Below are 21,927 nucleotides of genomic sequence, written 5' to 3' on the forward strand. Positions count from 1 at the left end.
TAGTGTTAGTTAGTTAGTTAGTTAGTTAGTTAGTTAGTTAGTTAGTTAGTTAGTTAGTTAGTTAGTAGTTAGTAGTAGTTAGTTAGTAGTTAGTTAGTTAGTTAGTTAGTTAGTTAGTAGTTAGTTAGTTAGTAGTTAGTTAGTTAGTTAGTTAGTTAGTTAGTTAGTTAGTTAGTTAGTTAGTTAGTTAGTTAGTTAGTTAGTAGTTAGTTAGTTAGTTAGTTAGTTAGTTAGTTAGTTAGTTAGTAGTTAGTTAGTTAGTTAGTTAGTTAGTTAGTTAGTAGTTAGTTAGTTAGTTAGTTATTAGTTAGTTAGTTAGTTAGTTAGTTAGTTAGTTAGTTAGTTAGTTAGTTAGTTAGTTAGTTAGTTAGTTAGTTAGTTAGTTAGTTAGTTAGTTAGTTAGTTAGTCTTATTTTCTCTTACAAAGACTTTCATAAAGAAAACCCGTGATCATTGTCACATTTTTAAAAACTTATATTATTCAGAACTGCTTGTTTCTAATAGAGACAGAAAAGAGAACAACCTTCTTCGTTCCCCTACTTCTATTGAGGAAATAGTGTATGTAGTATGTTTGCATTTTACAAAAATAAAAAAAATAAAAAAACATTTAATAGAGAATTTATTTCATTACAACACTGATCATGGTCAATGTTAAAAAGAATAGAATTTAGCAAATAATTATAATTAATATTTTAACAATATTATTAAATTAATTTAATTAAAAAAAACTTAAACAAAACATTCATTCAAAACATTTTAAATATAATTAATTTAATTTTCACAATGACAACAACAAAACCCATTTAAAAGTGAAAGAAAATTTTCATTCAAGATTCTCTCATTTTCGCGGAGAATTTTTTCTTTAAAATTAATTACATTTGAAAATCAGCAAAACAACAACAATAATACGAAGAAGAGTAGAAATCATTTTTATATTTTCTTTTCGTATACAATTCAAGGGCAACGAAATGTTGAAAATTTTCTTTTCGGTTGTTGGCATATTGCGAGTGAGCAGTGTCTCAGTCTCGATATATTTTCAAAATTTTTTTGTTCGATTTTCTTTTGCGAAAAATTAACGCACCACGGTATTTTTCAAACACAAACCGCGAGTCGTTGACGAGTTGCGTGCGTGTTGAAACAAGCGAAAAATATCATAATTTTCTTTAAAAAAATATAGTGAAAAATATTTAAATTTCGAAACAAAAAATAAAATTTGTATAAGGTGAAACAAAAAAAGAACAAAGTAAATCAGGTGGAAAAAACAACAAATATATATTTGTAAAATAAATAAATTTAACAAACAACGAAAACATTAAAAAGTTCAAGTTCAATATCATAAAATTATAACAAAAGAATTGTTGTTAAAATAAAATCTTTAAATATTTAGTGGGTGCAATTAAAAAAAAAAACAACAGAAGAGCCACACATTTAAATAAAGAAATTTTAAATTTTCAAAATTAAATAAATATTGTCTGAGTTTAAAAATAAACCAAAAATAAAATGTCTTCAATCTTTTTTTGTTTTCGTTTTGACTGACATAATCTGTCAATTATGTGTAAAAGAGGCTTCAACAACTATTGTTTGCAACAACTATAGATAGATTAGATAAATTATCAACAGACCAGAAAATCATTGTGACAACACCTCATAAGCATTAATGCGAAAAATGAGTATGATAAATCTGTAACAATACAAAAACAAAACAAAAAAAAATAATATACCACTAAACTAATATACATATTTAATAAGAATTATAGTGCAAAATAATTAATTAATTGTTTGCTGTAAAATGTAAATTAAAAGTACTAAAAACTTTTTAAATTTAAAACAAAAAATACATACATTAACAAAAGTGTTATGTAAAAGTTTTTCATTGAAATAAAAATGAAAATTTTTAAATTTAAATAATAACAAATTTTGTAAAAAGAATATTTCAAAGTGAAATTAAGTGTATTGTTAAAATGTATTCCAAAGTGATGGGAAAAATTAAATTTAAAAAATATAAAATATATTTTTAGGAAATATGAAAAAAAATTGAGACAAATAAAAAAATTAAGTAATAGAATTCAGCAGTTAACAAAACATAAAATAGTACATATAAATATTATTTGTACTATTTATTTATTATAACAAATAAATGAATATAATGAATTTCTGAACGGTTTTAGAGGAATATTCTAATATAAAATGTTTACGAAATGGGTTTCTAGTTGCCTATTAAAAGAAAAATGATGAGCCACGAAAGCGAAGTTACTAGTAATTTCAGTTTTCTCAGATCTTTAGACTAAAAAAACTAATCTTTAAGCGAAAGTATTCACAAAATAATATCCTTCTGTTATAAAAATAAAATAAATTTATGCTTTGTACGTTTAATTGTACTTTGCCTTCGATTTATTTAAGCAATTTATCGATGAAAAGCAAATTTTCTGAAAAAGGCTTTATATGGAAGCTGGAGGAAAATAGGGACTGATCCTCCTTTTACGTTTACATAAAATGTATTTATCCTGAATTTATGCGAATTGTGGGCACTTAACTCATTTTCTGAATGGATTATTGTTAAGGTTACATGAGCTCAAAAGTTCTATTCGGGATGTTCAGTTGTTTGGGGACTAGTTCATTAGGCAATAAGAGATTATGAACCAAATTTCATTAAATATTCTTCACATTTGCGTAATAGTTTGTAGTTTGATTACAAAGTTTACATAGACGGACAGGCATATCTAAATTGACTCAGAAGATGATTCTAAGGCGATTAGTATACTTTAAGGTCGTTACAGACAAGTATGATTGTACCCCACAAAAGTGGTGTAGGATATAAACATGGGGTATATTGATTTTGTCATTAATTTTGTGATTTATTGAAATATTTAATGTTCCTAGACCAGCAATGTCATTGATGGCAAGTTCTTATCATTCATGCTTACAAATTAGTACTTAAATAAGTCATTACAAATATTGAGTTAAAAAAAATTTGGTTTAAGGAAACTTGTACTTATAATACTTCTGAAACCGCTCCGAATTGATTTGTAACATTTACTTAATTCTTTTTTTGAGTGTACATATCGTCACCTGAAATGCAAAAGGGCGTAACAACACTTTTCAAAATTTTACAGAAAGGCAAAAAACTAAATAAAATTAAAACTATTGTTGTTATAACAAGTCTCCTTCTTCCATGTATTATATCCAAACATGAATAAACATGTTCAAATATAAATGTGACTTTAGACATTGTCCGTTTGAATTTCATGTTAATAAAATTAGTGTTTTTGACAATAAAGTTCTAAAAATTTGCGAAAACTTTTATTTCGATGTGGTGGACCATTTTCAATAAAAAAAATCGATTTTTATACCCACCATCAAAAAAGATGGGGGGTATATTAATTTTGTCATTCCGTTTGTAACACATCGAAATATTGGTCATAGACCCACAAAAGTATATATATTCTGGGTCCTCATTAAATTCTAAGACGATTTAGCCATGTCTGTCCGTCTGTCCGTCCGTCTGTCTGTCTTTTGAAAGCACGATAGAGTCCCAATGGACTCTATAAGGTTTGTTTGGTATTGAAAATGGGCAATATCGGTCCACGTTTTCTGATAGCCCCCTGTCTGTCTGTCTGTTGAAAGCACGATAGAGTCCCAATGGAAAGAGCTAGAGGGTTTACATGTCACATAAATATTTCTTACAGGTAAGGTTTGTTTGGTATTGAAAATGGGCAATATCGGTCCACGTTTTCTGATAGCCCCCATACAAGTGGCCCCTCGAAAAGCAGCTTTAACAGCCATAACTTGTTTAAAAATACGAATATAGCGATAAAATTCGACATAAGTAAGTTTCTTATGATTCAAAATCACTATGCAAAATTTTATGAGGATCGGTCCATAATTTACCCTACCCCCCATATAAGGTCCCCTTCAGAAAATGATTTTAACGATCATTACTGGCTTAAAAATACTAGTATATAGACGAAATTCGACATAAGTAAGTTTCATACGAGTCAAAATCTATCTAAAAAATTTTATGAGGATCGGTCCATGATTTGCCCTACCCCCCATATAAGGTCCCCTTTAGAAAATGACTGCAACGCTCATTAATGGCTTAAAAATACGAGTGTAGCGATGAAATTCGACACAAATAAATTTAATACGAACCAAATTCTGTCTACCAAATTATATGAGAGTCGACCCATAATTGACCATACCCCCCTATATAAGGTCCCCTTCAGAAAATTACTTTAACGCTTATAACTGGCCTAAAAAATACAAGTATATAGATGAAATTCGACATAAGTAAGTTTCATTCGAGTCAAACGAGGTTGATGGTGGGTATATAAGATTCGGCATAGCCGAATATAACACTCTTACTTGTTAAATTTTTGGTTGTTACGCCTTTTTGCATTTCAGGTGACGATATATAAAAAATAATGACGACAGTATGTGTAGTAATTGAAAAGTTTTCGAATAAGTACAAGTCATTCTAGGTTCATAATAAATTATAAGGCCCATCCGTTTGTTGAAAGCACGATAGAGATCACAAGGCAAGAGCTAGAGGACTTAAATGTTTCTTAAATACACTATAAAACACTTACTTCTCGAATTTAAACGTTTCTGTAGCCTATCATGTTTGTAATTTTGCTCAAAAATTTATAAAAAATGTTAACAGAAAAAACGTCTATTTTGAAAAAAAAAAAAAATTGGGGAAAAAGAAAATCGTACATGTGCCGAATATTGAAAAATCTTATTTTTGAGTTTTGATAGAGTTCCCCCTCGCATACCATTAAGCGACTATAAAGCCCTTAAAGGAAATTATATAAGCTTTCTTTTGAGCAAAAAAAGGCCCATTAAAAAAATGTATTTAATTTAAATAAAAACTAAATAATTGTGTTTGGAAAGATTGAAAAAATAGTTATCTAAAGTCCTTTGGACAATATTTGCTAGGACCAATAGGTGAAAAGTTACACTCATTTCAAAAAACCTTGTATGACCAAATGTCCAACTCTGACCCCCTCTCCGTCAGTTCTTGACCGATAGAGCTGTGTCTAGCCTACTATCTATCGATTTTTATACCCTACACCACTTTAGTGGGGAGGGTATATTTGGTTTGTGCTGATGTTTATAACGCACAATAATATTGGTCCTATACCCACCTTAAAGTATACCAATCGGCTTAGAATCATTTTCTGAGTCGATTGAGCTATGTCCGTCCGACCAATTCAATTCAATAAATTTCGCACATGATCTTCTATGGTACGGAAGACGAAGCATCGGTTAACATCGGTCCATGATTTCACCTAGCTCCCATACAACTGCACCCGACGAATAGGGCTTTCAAGTTCATAATTGTGTTTAATACAAGCTGCAAAACCAAGTTTTAGCCATTATGACTCTCATTTTATAATTATAGAGTCTCATTTGACCACGGCCTCTATACAAAGCCCCCTTCAAAATTTGACTTAAATGTCCACAATTTTATTCAACAATAAATGGCTTAAGTATATCTGAGACAAGGTACAATTCAACTTAAATGCTTTATTATGAAAACTAAATCACATTTTATTTTTGTAACAGGTGCAGGGTATTGTATGGTCGGCCCCGCCCGACTATAATTTCCTACTTGTTTTAAGTTGGGTCACTTGACACGAAATTGCCCATTAGAGTGTCCCGAGGAAAAGTCTTTTTAAGAACTGAACACGAGAAAAATAAAAGCATTTTTTCGAATGGTCCTTAGTTCCCTACCAGCGTTTGAAAATCCTGACCTCAGCATAATTTGTAAAAAATAAAATATCTTAGATTTTTTTGAAATGGGTTTCAAAAATTTCTTAAATTTGAGCTGATTACGGAAAACAATTTTTTTAAGGTATTTTTGGTCCACAAAATGATTTTTACTTTTTATCGAAATAGTTGTCAAAATTGTCGTAATTTTTAGCATACACAGAAAAATATTTAAAAAATAGTATTTGATTTGGTCAATTTAAAAATTTTTTAGATTGTTTTGAAATTTATATGCCTCTTATAATACGCTAAATGTAGTTTTTCGGACCAGAAATACACTAACAAAAATTTTAATAATTTTTCTCGTGATAAGATCAAAATTACGGAATTTTTGAGAACCATTTTGAAAAGATTGCAGAAATTTTGTTTTTGAACTTATGTATTCTACTGAGATCTAGATTTTCAATCGAAGGTAGGGAACTGAGGACCTTTTCAAATTATTGCAAATTAATAAAGTAATTAGTAAAAGAAAGATGATATTTTCTATATCTATTTTCCCATTAATTCGAGAATGAAAAATATTTGTTTATAAAAATCAATAAAATTAATCGATATAATAATTACTTCGAAGAAAATATGTTAAAATATAAAGAACTATAATTGTGTAAAAAATCTATAACAAAACTTTTAGTTTGCACTAAAAAGGTCAACATTTTGTTAATAATTTTTTAAATAAATATATAAAATGTTAATAATAATAAAAAACAGCAGAATCACTTAAAGAATTAAAAAAAATATATATATATTTTTAAAACTTAATGAATGGATATTAAAACTGCAAGTGAAGATAAACATAAAGAAAATATAAATTTAAACAATTCCCTCAAACACATAAGTTTGTTTCTAGAATTTAAAACAAAACTCAAAAGAAAATCTAAAATATAAAAATAAAAAACAAATTAAATAAAATATAACACACTTAAACAAAAGCCCATAAATTATGTTATTAAAGAAAAATTAAATATAAAAAATAAGTAAAAAAATATTTCATAAAAAATATATATTTTTCAGTGTCATACTTTTAGCAAAAGAAAAAATACAAAAAAAAAATATTGTAAAAAAATAGAAAAAATCTATATATTAAAACAAACAAAAATATAGAGAAAATAAATCTTTGTGTATATCGTTAAAAAGCAAACAGCCCAAAAATATAAAAACAAATAACAAAACAATAATACTCAAAAACAAAAACAATATTTTTAATATTTAAAAATATTTAAAAATATATTTTTGAATATGTCTTCGTCGCGAAATTCAATAAAAAGATCTCCCTCTTCATCAACAACGACATCACCCTCTACCGGTTCTACCGAAACAAATTCATCGTCTTCCTCATCGCCAACTATGTCCGGAAATAAACAAAAGTGTAAATACACAAATACCAAGGATCGTGTGGTTTCTGGTAAATAAAATTATATTTAATTTTTGTTTTTTTTTATATTATTTTAACTATTTGTATGTCGTGTAGAGATTTTAACAAATATATAGTATTATCGTTTCATATGTATAATGCATTCCACAATTTTTCATTTCAAATGCAAACAAATGAACAAGTTTATTATAATTTATGTTCTTGTTCTAAATCATTGTCAAAATGGGTTTGTTTTTCTTATTAAGATCACTGTTGATTTTGTTGTTGTTTTTTATGTTTATGTTTAGGCGGCAAATAAATACCAATTAATAATCGGTTTTAAGTATATTTATACTATGTACATAAAAGATATAAATCAAAATAACAAGTGGTTTCGTTGTTTACTTCTTACATATTTTGAAAAAATAAAAACTATATTAATTTTATTATAAATATTAAGAGAGAAATATTGGTTTGGTAACCAACTTTTCACCTACTGGTCCTAGCAAAAATTTTTCAGATAACTATTTCTTCACTGTTTCCAAAATTTTTATAATTTTTTTTTTCAAAGTGGAACTTTTTTGTTCAGAAAAAAAATTATACATTTTTTTTTTAACAGTGAAGATATAGCTATTTGAACTCCTTTGAAGAGACCAATAGGCGAAAAGTTAATCCCATTTGAAAAAAAAACTTGTATGTCTAAAATGTCAAACTTTGACCCCCTCTAATTACGTCAGTTCTTGACCGATAGAGCTGAAGATTTTTGCATGGCGTACTATCCAATAGTACCAACCTTAGTGCAATTTCATCCAAATCGGAAGACACCGATTTTAAAAGTTGGTTCACTTGACACGAAATTGCCCACATATATATTCTGGAAGCATATTAAATTTAAGATGATCTAGCTATGTCCGTCCGTCCGTCCGTCTGTCTGTTAAAAGCACGATAGAGGTCACATATGAGGAGCTAGAGGAAATCTTTCACTGTTGTTCTCTATAGATAAAGTTTGTTTGGTACTAAAAATCAGCAATAGGGTTCTACGATTTCACCTATCCCCCATACAAGTAGGCCCGGAACACAGTTTAAAGAGTTAATTATAAGTTAATTATGAATCTATCGTGATAAAATTTGGCACAAGTTATGCATACAGAAATTATATTGTGATATATGATATATAATTAACCATACCCCCCATAAAAGGTCCCCTTCATAAAATGACTTTAAAGCTCATAACTGACTTAAAATACCAGTGTAGTGACAAAAATAGTCGACTCAAACAAGTTTCAGAAGAACTAAAATTTGTTTATTGAATTTTAAAAGGATCGGTTCATAATTGACCATACAACCCATAAAAAGTCCCCTTCAGAAAATTACTTTAATCCTCATAAATGGCTTAATAATAGCAGTATAGCAGTGATATTCGCCATAAACATGTTTTATAAGAACAAACATCTCCTTACCAAATATGATAATGATGGGTTCAGTATACCCTATATAAGGTGAATTTCCGAAAATGACGTTATAACTTACAACTGGCTAAAAATTCAAGTATAATAATGAAATTCAAAACAAACGAGTTTTGTATAAACCAAAATCTCACTACCATATTTTTCGAGAAACGATCCATAATTGAACCTAAATAAGAAGAAGAAGATAAGACCTTCAGAAAATGACTTGAAATGACTGACTACCTTATAATTGACATAAAAATATCATTCTAGTGGCGAAAGTTTTCATAAACAAGTTTTATAAGAACACTAGCTAACCCAGAGTGCTTACGATTTTTCATAAATTTTCATATGGATGAGAAATGTTTTTATCTAAAATGTTTGCGGTTCTATAATAGATAACCAGATATACAAATTTTAGCATTTAATGAGTATGGGAGGTGCTTCGCCCACTATTGTCAGTCCCATTATTTTAGTGCCAAATGTTCAGTATTCTAGCTCTAATGATTTCCCAGATATACTAATTTTTGTATTTAATTCAAATGAGAGGTGCCATGCCTCCTATTGCTAATGAACTAATTTATTACCCAAATGTTTATGTGGATGTTGAAGTGGTTCGTGCAAAATTTGAATTCTAGCTCCAATATTTTCCTAAATAAACGTAGTTGTGTATTTAATTTATATGGGAGGTGTTACGCCCCATATTTCTAGTCTCGCAAAATTTGAAGATTCTCTTTCTAACAATTTCAAATACGAAAATGTATATTAAACACTTATGGGAGGTGATACGCTCCCTATTGCTAGCACACTCGTTATATTCTTATTGATACTAAAAATGCTTCGACAAAATTTTAGGCACAATTTGTTCACAAATTTTCATATGGTTGACATCCATATGAAAATTGTCTATGCAATATTTGAGGACTATAGCTGTTGTTGTTTCTGATATATGCGAGTTTTAATATTATTTTGTATGTGGGCTTGGCATCTCGCCCACATGAAATTTCAAAACAAAAAGTAGCCTATTGTTCCTTCCAGATATAGAGGAACACACAGAGAAAATAAAAGGTATGATTTATTTTAAGAAATAAGTAACTCTTTTGAGCTCGGTATAGCTGACATTAAAGGCACTATTCCGAAAATTACTCTGATGTCTATAGGAGCACATCTAGGTGTCTTAAAATATTTTAATTGCTCAAAAGAATGTTTATACATTTTCCTTTAAGGGCTTAGCAGTCGCTTAATGGGATGCGAGTGGTATATCTATCAAAAAATATTCTTTAACTCAAGAATAAGATTTTTCAATATTTGACACATATACCACTTTCATTTTCCCATATTATTCAAAATGAACGTTTTTTTTTTTTGCTCAAAAGAAAGCTTTGTGGTCAGTTAGTGGGATACAAGGGCAATTTGTTATAAGTGCAATATATTGTAATATTGTGAATATTAATGCAGTGGATAAATACTGCACTAAAGCTCGAAAACCCCTAATGATAGGCAAAAATAGTCTTCGACTAAAATGTAGTCCCTTACTTGTTACCATAACACAAAGCCCTGTGCTAACTTTCATTCAAAATTCCCCTGTTTGCTAATTTTTTCGACTAAGCCTTTTGTAATATTTATTCTGATGTGTTATTTATAAAAATGTATCAAAGATTTTTAATCAAATTCCAATGATTATGACTAAGACATAGAATATATGTATGTATATGTACCTCACTGAAATAAATAAAACTATTAAGATCAACAGCTATAAATAACCAAACACGTGATAATATTTATAACACTTTTCTCACTATTTTTTTTAATAACATCATCAATTATGACATTTGACAAACATACATATAGATTTCAAAAAATTAAGCTGTCACATGTTTGACAGATTTTCTGGCACCATTGAAATATTCTAGTTAATCAATAAGTATTTTCCAGACACATTTTCAACCTACATTTTATCTAATCTACTTTATTTTTATGATCTCGTTTTTTTTTCTTCTCTCTGGCAGACACACATACGATTCTAATTTTAAACTTAAATAAATACAAATACTATTTAAAAATAAATTAATTATAAACTTAAGTATTTCCTTTGTTTTTGTTTTAATGTGTTGGTACTGCTGATTAATTGAAACAACAAAAAGAAAGAAAGTGCGGTGGGGGAAAGTGTTTATGTACCTACGTATACAAACAGTCATGGCGATAGATAATGCCTCTTCACTGCGGTAAATATGAACTTTTCACCTCTGATATATTTGAGATTTTATAACAACTCAATTTCACTTCCTACAAGATATCTAAACCTAAACGGTATCGCATTTTTATATATAAGTGAAAACAGATTTGTTAGATAATATAATGAATATTCAGATATAACTAGTAAGTTCGATAAGAAGATGTTTGCTACATCAGATCCAAAGAAATAAACCTAGGCCACTATAGAGCATGTTGTGTCTTAGATTATCGGAGTGTCTGGTGGGAATTAACCACAACCTCAGTACTGACAGACTAAAACTAAGCTAAAGAGGCACACTTCTTCTGATATTACTATGTTCTATCGTGACTTCCGAAAATAAATGGACGGACATGTCCAGAATTTTACAAAAACATATTTCGATGGCTTTGTCAAGTCGACTAAAGGTGCCAGATTTTTTTATATTTAAATGTTTCTCTTAGCCGGGACATTGAACTAAATTAAGTCATTAATAAAATTACCGAAACGTATAAAAATATTAAAAAAAAAAATAAATAAAATACATGTGAATGATATTTTTGTCTATTCGTGATCATGTGACTGTAAAAGAAAACAATTTCTAAAAATAAAAATATTAAATACGTTTTTACTTTGTTAAAATTCATATCTACAAGATTGCAATTAAAATATTTTGATTTATATAGTGAAGAAAGGAATGTGATAAAATTTAATAAATTCATTCATAAATTTTCATTTAATGTTTTTAAATTATAATTTTAATTAAACAATTTATTTTTTTTAGAGGTTCCACTACCACCCGCCCATAAACTGACCATGGATGAGGTATACGATCCAAAAACGAAAAAACCCAATTATGACGTATTAAGGCAACATTTTCTTAAAGAAGGTCGTATTGAGGAGGAACCTGCTCTGCGTATAATTAATGAGGGTGCTGCTCTGCTGCGCAATGAAAAGAATATGATTGATGTTGAGGCTCCCATAACTGTGTGCGGTGATATACATGGACAATTTTTCGATTTAGTTAAGCTATTCGAAGTTGGTGGTCCACCAGAGTCGACAAATTATTTGTTCTTGGGCGATTATGTTGATCGTGGTTACTTTAGTATTGAGGTATGTTTATCATATGAGATATTTATTTATTACTAATTTAATGTTAATTCCCTATAGTGTGTTTTATATCTGTGGTCTTTAAAAATCTGCTTTCCTGATACCCTACATTTACTGCGTGGTAATCATGAATGCCGCCATTTAACGGAATATTTTACATTTAAACAAGAGTGTAAGTTGGAAATGTAATTGAATATCTTTCTCTTTGAACATTTTTTTTTTTTTTTTCAATCTAAATTTTGAATTTATTTCGAATTTTCTAAATTTAAGAACCTAAAAACTTTTAAATCCAATTTTTTCCAAAAAAAATTTGTTTTTTTTAAGTTTTTAAAAAGTGAAAATGTTCTGTTAAAAGTGTATTGAGATTAAAACAAAAATAATTGGTCGAAATTTTTCTTTCATAAAAAATTTTTTTGAAATATTTTTCAAAAATATTAACAAGAATCGAAAAACAGAAAAATTATCCAATTTTTTTATTCGAAAACATTTTTTTTTATTCGAAACAATTTATCGCAAATATTTTTTGGAATATTTTTCAAAAATATTTAAAAAATATCGAAATACCAAAATTTTACCTATTTTTTTTATTTATTCGAAAACATTCGGAAAATATTACGAATTTATCAAAATTATTAAAAAAAATGAAAAACCTCCCCAAAATTATCTAAAAATGGAGAATTTGTCAAAATTTAATTTTAATTTTTTAAAAATATAAAATTTATCGACAAATTATAAAATTATGGAAAGTTTAATTAAATATGAAAAATAAAAAATTTAGTGAAAATTAAATAAATTAATTCAAGCTCGAAATTTAAAATTTTTTAAAAAGAAATTAGAATTTAAAGAATTGTTAACGAATATTTTCGAAAACTTGAACATTTTTGAACAGAAAAAAGAAGGCAGCGGTCGCCTACTATAACTGTCGAAAGATGTTGGGGATGAAATGGGGACTTAGTCCCAACATAGTTATATGTATACAGCTATAGTACGTCCTATTCTTATATACAGATCTCTTGTATGGTGGACTTCAACTGAGAAGAAATTTGTTTTAAGTCAGCTATACTAAGTTCAGAGATCAGCGTGCATTGGGATAACATGTGTTCTAGGAACTAGTCCTTCAAAATCTCTGAACAACATATTGAACATCCTACTTATAGATCTGCTTGTAGCGCAGCGAGTCTTAACTCGTCCGTTAGTTGGAGACGCTAAAATTATAAACCTAGGTACTACCTCTAATCTTGAACTGACTTTATTATCCCACACACAGACTTTGTAGAGTTTTCAAAGTCAGAGTTACTTCCAGGAGTACCAGCTTCTGTGAAGAAGCTGGCGTAAGTATAAGTAGCTATTTCACCGACTTCCCAACAACTGTAGGTTTTTCCGGCTGAAATATTTGCAATAATGTCAGCCTATATGACCTCAATATTCGCGGCAACATAGGATTTTTGTCGATAGTCAAGCGGCATTAAACTCTTATACTACCACTTCCCTAAGCAAAAAGAATCTGTCACCTGTCTGAAATTACTCTTGTTTGGGTGCCTGAACAGGCGTGACCTGCTTTTTATATCTCCAACACCGTTTCAGTATCAACTCCGTAATAACAGGACACTGGGTGCTAAGCAGACATGCAAGTCGGTTTGGGCTCCCCTTCAATGAGTACTATAGCATAAAAAAGGAAGATACGGCCTTCCATCTTCGACGCATAAGCCTTGCTCTAACCCGTTAATAGAAACAGTTACTTCATATCAGATCTTGTTGAGATATCTGGGTACAAGCTTATGACATATTCAGATTTCTCACGGCTACAAGCTGGATCTAATACTATACAGTACTACATCTGACGAGTGCAGTTTTCTGGTCAAAACAGAGTCGACTCAACGACGATAACCAACCAATAAACCATTCGAAAAATAGGGATTATGTCGACAATTTTCGAACAAAATTTCAAGTTTTTTATGCACGAGTTCGAATCATACTTCGAGCATTAACATTTTTTAAAGTATTATTCGAAAATTTACGGAAAATGGGTAAATTAAAGGCTTGTTTGTTAAAGACAACAATGCTGAGTATTAAAAAATGACTTCCGTTACACAATGGGTCATACAAATATTCCTATTTTTGCCGAATGCAGGATCCGAACTGAAGCTTGAAAAATATTATCACTTTAATACCATCACTTCTCAAAATAATACTTCTCGATTTTAAACTCTTAAATATCACTTATTGAAATCTTACTATTCAGATTATAGATTTTTTTTCTTATTTTCAAAATAAAACTTTCGATAATATATTGAAAAATATTAAAAATCACCGAAGCATCACATTGTATTTAATTAAAAATTTAATTTACAATTGTAATAAAATTTCAACTCTTTAACTTGTAGGTGGTGAGAAAAAAAAACAAACACACACACCTACAAAAATTCTCCAAAATTTTCAAAAACCCATAAATATTTAAACAGAATTATATGCAGTGAAAAAAATGAGAGAGAAAAAAATATACATTTGTATATTTACTTTAAAATGAATTAATTATTTGTTTATTGTTTTAACATTTTCATTTTAGGTCAAATTAAATATTCAGAACGAGTCTATGATGCCTGTATGGAGGCATTTGATTGTCTACCATTGGCAGCGCTATTAAATCAGCAATTTCTCTGTATACACGGTGGTTTATCACCGGAAATTTTCACACTCGATGATATCAGAAAGGTGTGTGTGTATATGTTTGTATTCGATTAATTATATTATTATTTATTTAGTAAACATAACGCATGTCAAATAAACAAACAAACAATCAAAAAAATTCCATTTTAAACTAAAACAATTAATCAACAGCTTCATAGATTCCGTGAACCGCCTGCCTTTGGTCCCATGTGCGATTTATTGTGGTCAGATCCTTTAGAAGATTTTGGCAGTGAAAAGAATAATGATTATTTCTCACACAATTCAGTACGTGGTTGTTCGTATTTTTTCAGGTATGTATTGAACAATTAGTGCAGTTTATTCTAATTAGTATTTCACTTATTTAAAATAGAATTGTCTATAGTATTTGCTATTTTATTTATATATATTTAAGTGTAATGTATTTTTTGTTGAAAAAATTTCAGTTATTCAGCCTGCTGTGAATTTCTACAAAAAAATAATCTTTTATCTATTGTAAGAGCTCATGAGGCTCAAGATGCGGGGTAGGTGGCATATATTTTATTATATAAAATTTATTACAAATTTGTAAATCTTTATATTACAGGTATCGCATGTATCGTAAAAATCAGGTCACTGGATTTCCTTCTTTAATTACAATATTTTCAGCTCCCAATTATTTGGATGTTTACAATAATAAGGTATTTAATCAGGAAAATTTCAGCCAAATTATAGTATTAAACATATATAAAAATTAGTAAATGAAAAAAAAATCCATTGATATTAATAACCTATCAACTGTTATTAATTCAAAAGTTTAAGTTTAAAGGACCTAGACAAAAACTGGCTAAAGAAACCTTAAATGTATCATTTTTATTAGTATGTACAACCTTGACAAAAAAATTTTCAACATTTTCATTTGAAAGCAAAAGTGTACTTTGTTGCATTCTATTTTTATATATGCGTTATTTTTAGCATTTATTATAAACAACCATTAATTATTTTTATGATTTTTTATACTTGTTTCGGTTTTTTTTTTTATTTGCATATTTCACCTCTGAACAACACGTCGCAAAAACAAATATAAAATAAATAAATTATTGTCATTTGACAAAAGGCAGCTGTACTTAAATATGAGAATAATGTTATGAATATACGACAATTTAATTGTTCACCTCATCCCTATTGGTTGCCAAATTTTATGGATGTATTTACTTGGTCATTACCGTTTGTTGGAGAGAAGGTAAGTAAGAAATATTTACAATAAAAAATAGTAATTTCAGGAAAAAAAAATGAGAAATTTCCATTTTGGGAAATATGATAAAGTTTTACACTCACGTACTGAATCTAAAGTTGTAAAAATGCCTTAGCAAGAGAGTAACTAAGTTATTTGCTTATTTTATGTTAATAATCGGATAATAATGGAATCAGAATCTGCAAAGCATAACCTTTCCAAAAAGATATAACAAGTTGGAGTGTTAAATTTGGATATGCCAAAACTTTTATATGCACCATCAAAGCATATGTTGCAAAGTTCATTTCGGAAGGTAGTCCTACATATGGATCTAGGTCTTAGGAGTTAATGGAGGCATGAGTAAATTGTGGAGCTTGCTCTACGAAATTCTGCATTTCGATTACGTTTAAGCATTCAGTTACGCTACGATCGAAAAAAGGTATTCCAACAAAAAACTTAATCGTAAGAAAAAGAAGAAGTAATTCCGTTGTGTGCATTCTACGTTACGATCATACCTACGTTTTTGTAAGTTGTTTTTATGTGGCGGAGAGTCGAATCGAAATGCAGAATACCAAAGTTGCCAAACGGAGAAAATTTCGATTCGAATTGAAATGCAGAATAGTGGCCAATATTTTTGAGTCTTAAAGATATTTTCTAAAGGGGACCTTATATGGTGGGTCAATTATGCACCGATCCCTAAAAAAAAGTTTGGTAGAAATATTTTGGCCTGTACTGGTATTTTTTAGTCAGTTATGAACTGGACCATTTATGGTACGTATGGTCAATAATGGTCCTATCCTCAAAAATGTTTAGTAGAGAGGTTTAACTTGCTTTTGTCGAATTTCATCGCTATACAGGAATTTTTAAGCCAGAAATCAGTCATTTTCTGAAAAGGGCCGTATATAGGGGATAGGGTCAGTTATTGACCGATCCTCATGAAATTTAGTGGATATTTTTTCCTTTAAAACCATACCAGTAATAAGCGTTAAATTTTTTTGAAGCGGAACTTATATGGCGGTAGTGTCAATTATTGGCCAATCCTCATTAAACTTCGAAGAGAGATTTAGGTTCCTATATAACTTCTTTATGTTGAATTTCATTAAATTAGCGGTATTTTAAACCAGTAATTAGCGTTAAAATCCGTTTCTGAAGGGGACTTTTATGTGGGGTAGGGTTAATTGTGGATCTATGTCCACCATGTCTTACATGTTAATTTTTCGGTATATAGAACTTGTGGAAAATTTCATCACATTAGCTGCTTAAGGGCCCTTCACACGGTCACACTTTACGTACGACAAGTCTAATGAAAAAGTAAAATGAAATTCCATCCGTATGACAAAAAAGAGAATAAAAGTCGTATGATTTATATTTTTTGTGTTTACACGATTGGTATAAAACAATAACAAAGTAAGATGGAAACAGCTGTTTCACTTTTTTTTATGTGTTTACATAAAAATACATCCCTGATCTAATGCGAATTGCTTGTTTTTTGAATCATTTTAAAAAATTAAGAGAGCCATACGACTGTCAAATTTTCCATCCGTATTTTCTCTAAATGTGTGATGGTTTCATTACATATTGCGTTTAGACGATCCCATCCGTTCTCTTCTACACAAAATTTTGACAGATCACATTACTTGTGTGCTCGTGTGAAGCGGGCTTTATAAACATGTTTAATCAGTATTCCGGTGGGTAACTTACATGGGCGCCAAGCGAACACGTGGTCCAATATAGCAAAATTTCAATACCAAATAGTACCTAACAATAGAAAACATTTGTGCAAAATGTCAGCTCTCTAGCTTATCTCGTTTAGGCCCTATTTTGTTTACAACAAACAGACGGACGGACATGACTAGATGGTCTTAAAATTTAATATGGACCCAGAATATATACATTAATGGGTTTACAAGCATATGGGTCCGATGTGTTACAAACGGAATGACAAAAACATATAAAATAATAAATTTCCTTCATTTCTGCCTACAATATCTTGAATGACAAAAAAAATTAAAAGTAAACATTTTTCTTCTTTAGGTCACCGACATGCTTGTTAATGTTCTCAATATCTGTTCGGACGAAGAACTAGTGGGTGGTCCTGACGATGAACTAGAAGAAGGTTAGTAGTAGCATAATTACAGCAAATAAAAAAAATACATTTTTATTTCTATTATTTATAAACACATTTAGGAAATACAACAAAACTATTTAGATCAAAGACAAAAAAGAAAATAAACAATTATTTTATTTAAATAAACATACATAATTTTTTTCTTGCCATTAAAAACTAAACAAAATTAAATATTTATAATACGTGTGTGTCTCTAGTAATGTCAATTTCAAAAAATAACGAAAATAATTCCAACTATAAACATTTCAATATTCCGAAAATATGTAGATATTGATGTTGTTTTTATTGTTATTGTATTTTAATGTTGTAAAACAAAACAAACAATCAACCAAAGAAAATTAAGTTTAAATTTATTTATTTTTCCAATGATTTATTTTATTTATTACTGTGTCGATGAGTATAAATGTTCTATTTTATTCTGTAATTTATCGATTGATTTATGTAAATTATTTTCTTTGTATTTGTATTGCATGTGATGTATTTATTTGTATATGTATTTTTTCTCAACTCAGAACTCCGTAAGAAAATTGTTCTAGTACCCATGAATTCGAATGATAATAATGCCCAGACGAGAAAAGGTAAGAATTTGTAATGATATTTACATAAATGAAAGGCCTTGTAAATTTAGCTAACTAGTAGTTGCTGCTAAGCTCGCAAAACTGCTGCTATTTATCGATATTTGTTTAATTTTAAATATATTTTTAATTTAAATGTTTAGGTTTAATTTTAAACTTTAAACCATAAAGTATACGTCACATAACACACCCACTCGGTATGTGTACAACAGACCTATGATTATTATTTTATACATATATTTATACCAACTGTAAAACTGAATTTAATTTAGATTTGTTTGTAAACATTCTGATACCTCCAATTTCTTAATAATTTTTGTTTTAATTTTGACGTGGATATTTTCTGTAGGAGTCCAGTGGTTACATGGAAGCCTTATATTAGGCATAGGATAAACTATGAACAGTCCCTAACAAAATTTTGGGGGAATTTTGCTTTCTTTTTAAATTTTTAAATTCCTTAATTTTTGAACGATTTATTGGCAATACATGTCAACATATGGAGTCTAGAAGGGATCCTGGTAGGGAGATTTTGGTTCCTAAGAAAATTTATGTCGAATTTTATACATTAGTAGTTATATGTACTTTTATTTTTAAGACAGTTATTTGTCTTAAAGTTATTTTATAAAATGGACCTTATATGGGGGTATGATCAATTACACAGGACGAAAAAAATTTGAAAAAAGTCCAAGTTATACTTTTTCTCAAATTTTCTCCATCACATGTAGGATTTGAGATATCATGTTCCAAGAAGAAAAAAAAAATGTCAAATGTTATTATAAAGTTAACGGAATGGACTTTCAGATGGCATACAACATAGGTTGTCTTGGCGCTGTTATAACGTCTCAAAGAGTGCCAAAATGGTGTTTTTTAAACTTCAGGACACTATATTTTGAATCTCAGATTTGATGGAGAAATTCCGATTCGGATTCAGCGAAGCTCAATAATACTTTGGTCTCTGTGTTAAACATTTGTCGGCTTGTGTTATCGACAGATCCTTATAAAATTTGGTAAAGTGATTTTTGTTTCTATAAAACTTGTTTATGTGAAATTTCGTCGCTATACTGGTCAGTCAGTTTCAATAGTTTCAGTAATGTTCTGAAAGGAACCTTATATGGACATCATGATTGCGGAAGAATGAACTTATTAACTTTCCTGCAAAAATTATTGGATCATGTACCATTTAGGTGTTCCCAAAACTACTCTTATGTAAATATTCGCCCCTATTCTGCATTTCGATTACGTTTCCGCATTCAGTTACACTACGATCGAAAATTGTTATTCCCACAAAAAACGGAATCGTAAGAAAAAGAAGAAGCAATTGTATTTTATTTCAATGGTTTACGATTGTGTGTATTCTGCATTACGATCGTAACTCCGATTTTGTAAGTTGTTATTTTAGTGACGGAGCTTCGAATCGAAACGCAAAATATCAGAAGGACAGACATACAGACAGACGGACGGAAGTACGGACTTGAATAAGTCGTCTTAGAATTTATCAAGGTCCCAGGACTTTCATACGATCAATATTTCAATGACCCTTTTAAAAAAATATTTTTTTATAAATTTTTTTCAAAGCTCAATGAAAAATTTTGTATCCAAACATTGTATAATTTTTTAACGTGTAATAAATATAATAAGCTTTTAGCAGAAAACACAACCAAATAACTATTTGTGGAAATGTATCTTAAGTATGAAAGCTTTAAAATAAGCTTTTTAGCTAAATGTTAACACTAACAGATTTTAAACATACACACATACTTGTGATTTAAATGTTACTCATGCACACACAGCTTATTAGAAACGTTTTTTATTAAAATATTTATAATTGATATTGACGTATTATTTTTAATATGTATTTATGTTAAAAAATCTTTTTTAGCTTCTTCGGTATCAGCTTTACGTAAAGAAGTTATTAAGAACAAAATAAGAGCTATTGGTAAAATGTCTCGTGTATTCTCAGTATTAAGGTTAGTATTAAAATTAGTAATACTTAAATTATGAACTAGTCAAGTACTGGCAAATTCATAATAAGTTCTAACAACCTTCTATTATTGTTCTCTTTATTTTACAGAGAAGAATCTGAATCTGTTTTGCAATTGAAGGGTCTTACACCAACCGGTTCATTGCCAATGGGTGCATTATCGGGTGGCAAAGATTCTCTTATAAGTGGTAGGTATTCGTAAACAATTTACGTTTTTACTCTATTATAACTATTAACACATTAACATAGCCGGCAATAATTTAACAAATAAATTGTAAATTAAAAACAACATGCAATTTTTATAAGTTTATTAAAAATATGTATATTATTTATAGTTTTACACACGTGCTTTATTCATGTAATCTCGTGATTATTTATTTTTCTTATAGCTTTACAAGGTCTTGGCGCCACACCACAAATTACTTCATTTGCTGAAGCTAAAGGTCTTGATGCCGTCAATGAACGTATGCCTCCCCGACGTCCTCTGTTAGTGGGCAATAATAATAATAACTCAGTAACACCTAATAATAATACTACTACTACCAATGACAGCAGTAGTTTGGCTTCGTCAAAGAAAAATGGTAGCACCCCGATTGCTGCGCCCAGACGTTCTAGCACTAGCAAATATTCATAGTTTTAGTTTTGTTTTTATCTTCTTTATTTTATTTTTATTTAATTAATTTTATTTTCATCTTATTTTGTTTATTTTAATTTAATTATTTAGTTAAACAACCAATGACTTTTTTAGAAATTTTAATAATTTTTTCTAATTAATTAGCGCTCATGAACCAATTGTTAAATAAAGCAAATAAAATAAAACCACAAATAAAAAAATATTTATAAATTTTAATGAAGTTTTTGAGAATTGAAATTATTTTATTGGAATTTTTGTAATTAATAACACTGGCCAACGATTAAAAAATTGTTTAAATAATTTTCACTAATCCTAGTGTTATTTTGTGTTCTGATCCCGAAAATGATACGTGTGCTGATCTCGAAAATGATACGAATGTCATAAGACATGCTCAATCTAACCACGACAAAGAAGAAGGCAATCACTGGTTAGAGTCGATAGAAAAGTCGGACCCAACATCAGGTGAAAACACCCCATTGATGCCATGAAAAATGACATTGTCCCCACAAACATTCTCATCATCTGAAGACTCACCCCAGTGCATTCCTGGACCTCTTAAAGTTGCCCAACCATACTACTGAGATGGCTTGTTTTGGTAACAGCACCTAGAGACATATTTGATAGCCCAAAATACCCAAAATAATGAATCAGGATCCTTCTTCATGAACGAATCTGTGTGACAAAGGATGTAGGAATTTCCAAAGTCAACTGAAACCAATACTTACTTGCCCCGACAATTAGTCGTGCAGCATGATTCAAAATATCCTGTTGAGATGCCAACAGCAACGAGAAGCGTACTAATTTCCAATATATGGAGACTTTCACGATCTTTCATTGACATT

General features: G+C 29.3%; 1 protein-coding gene across 4 annotated transcripts; it reads left to right on the forward strand.

Moving 5' to 3' along the window:
- Positions 1-954: 954 nt before the first annotated feature.
- LOC119601002 (serine/threonine-protein phosphatase 2B catalytic subunit 1) lies at positions 955-21,210 on the forward strand. 4 transcript variants are annotated; one of them, XM_037951618.1, is made up of 14 exons: positions 955-1,243; positions 6,781-7,171; positions 11,565-11,893; positions 11,951-12,062; positions 14,457-14,602; positions 14,729-14,868; positions 15,001-15,078; positions 15,141-15,234; positions 15,651-15,776; positions 17,802-17,883; positions 18,408-18,473; positions 20,350-20,437; positions 20,542-20,639; positions 20,841-21,210. In XM_037951618.1, the coding sequence occupies exons 2-14, from the start codon at positions 7,006-7,008 to the stop codon at positions 21,083-21,085; spliced, it is 1,770 nt and encodes a 589-aa protein (XP_037807546.1). In that variant the 5' UTR covers positions 955-1,243; positions 6,781-7,005; the 3' UTR covers positions 21,086-21,210. The 4 variants fall into 4 exon arrangements, with proteins under 4 accessions (XP_037807546.1, XP_037807545.1, XP_037807547.1 ...); XM_037951617.1 differs by having other exon boundaries at positions 955-1,222; XM_037951619.1 differs by lacking the exon at positions 955-1,243 and adding an exon at positions 1,388-1,670.
- The last annotated feature ends 717 nt before the right edge of the window (positions 21,211-21,927 follow it).

This window comes from Lucilia sericata, unplaced genomic scaffold (assembly GCF_015586225.1).
Source record: "Lucilia sericata isolate MDLA Ls3-8-SP2 unplaced genomic scaffold, ASM1558622v1 Contig000134F_arrow, whole genome shotgun sequence".
Classification (NCBI taxonomy): Eukaryota; Metazoa; Arthropoda; class Insecta; order Diptera; family Calliphoridae; genus Lucilia; species Lucilia sericata.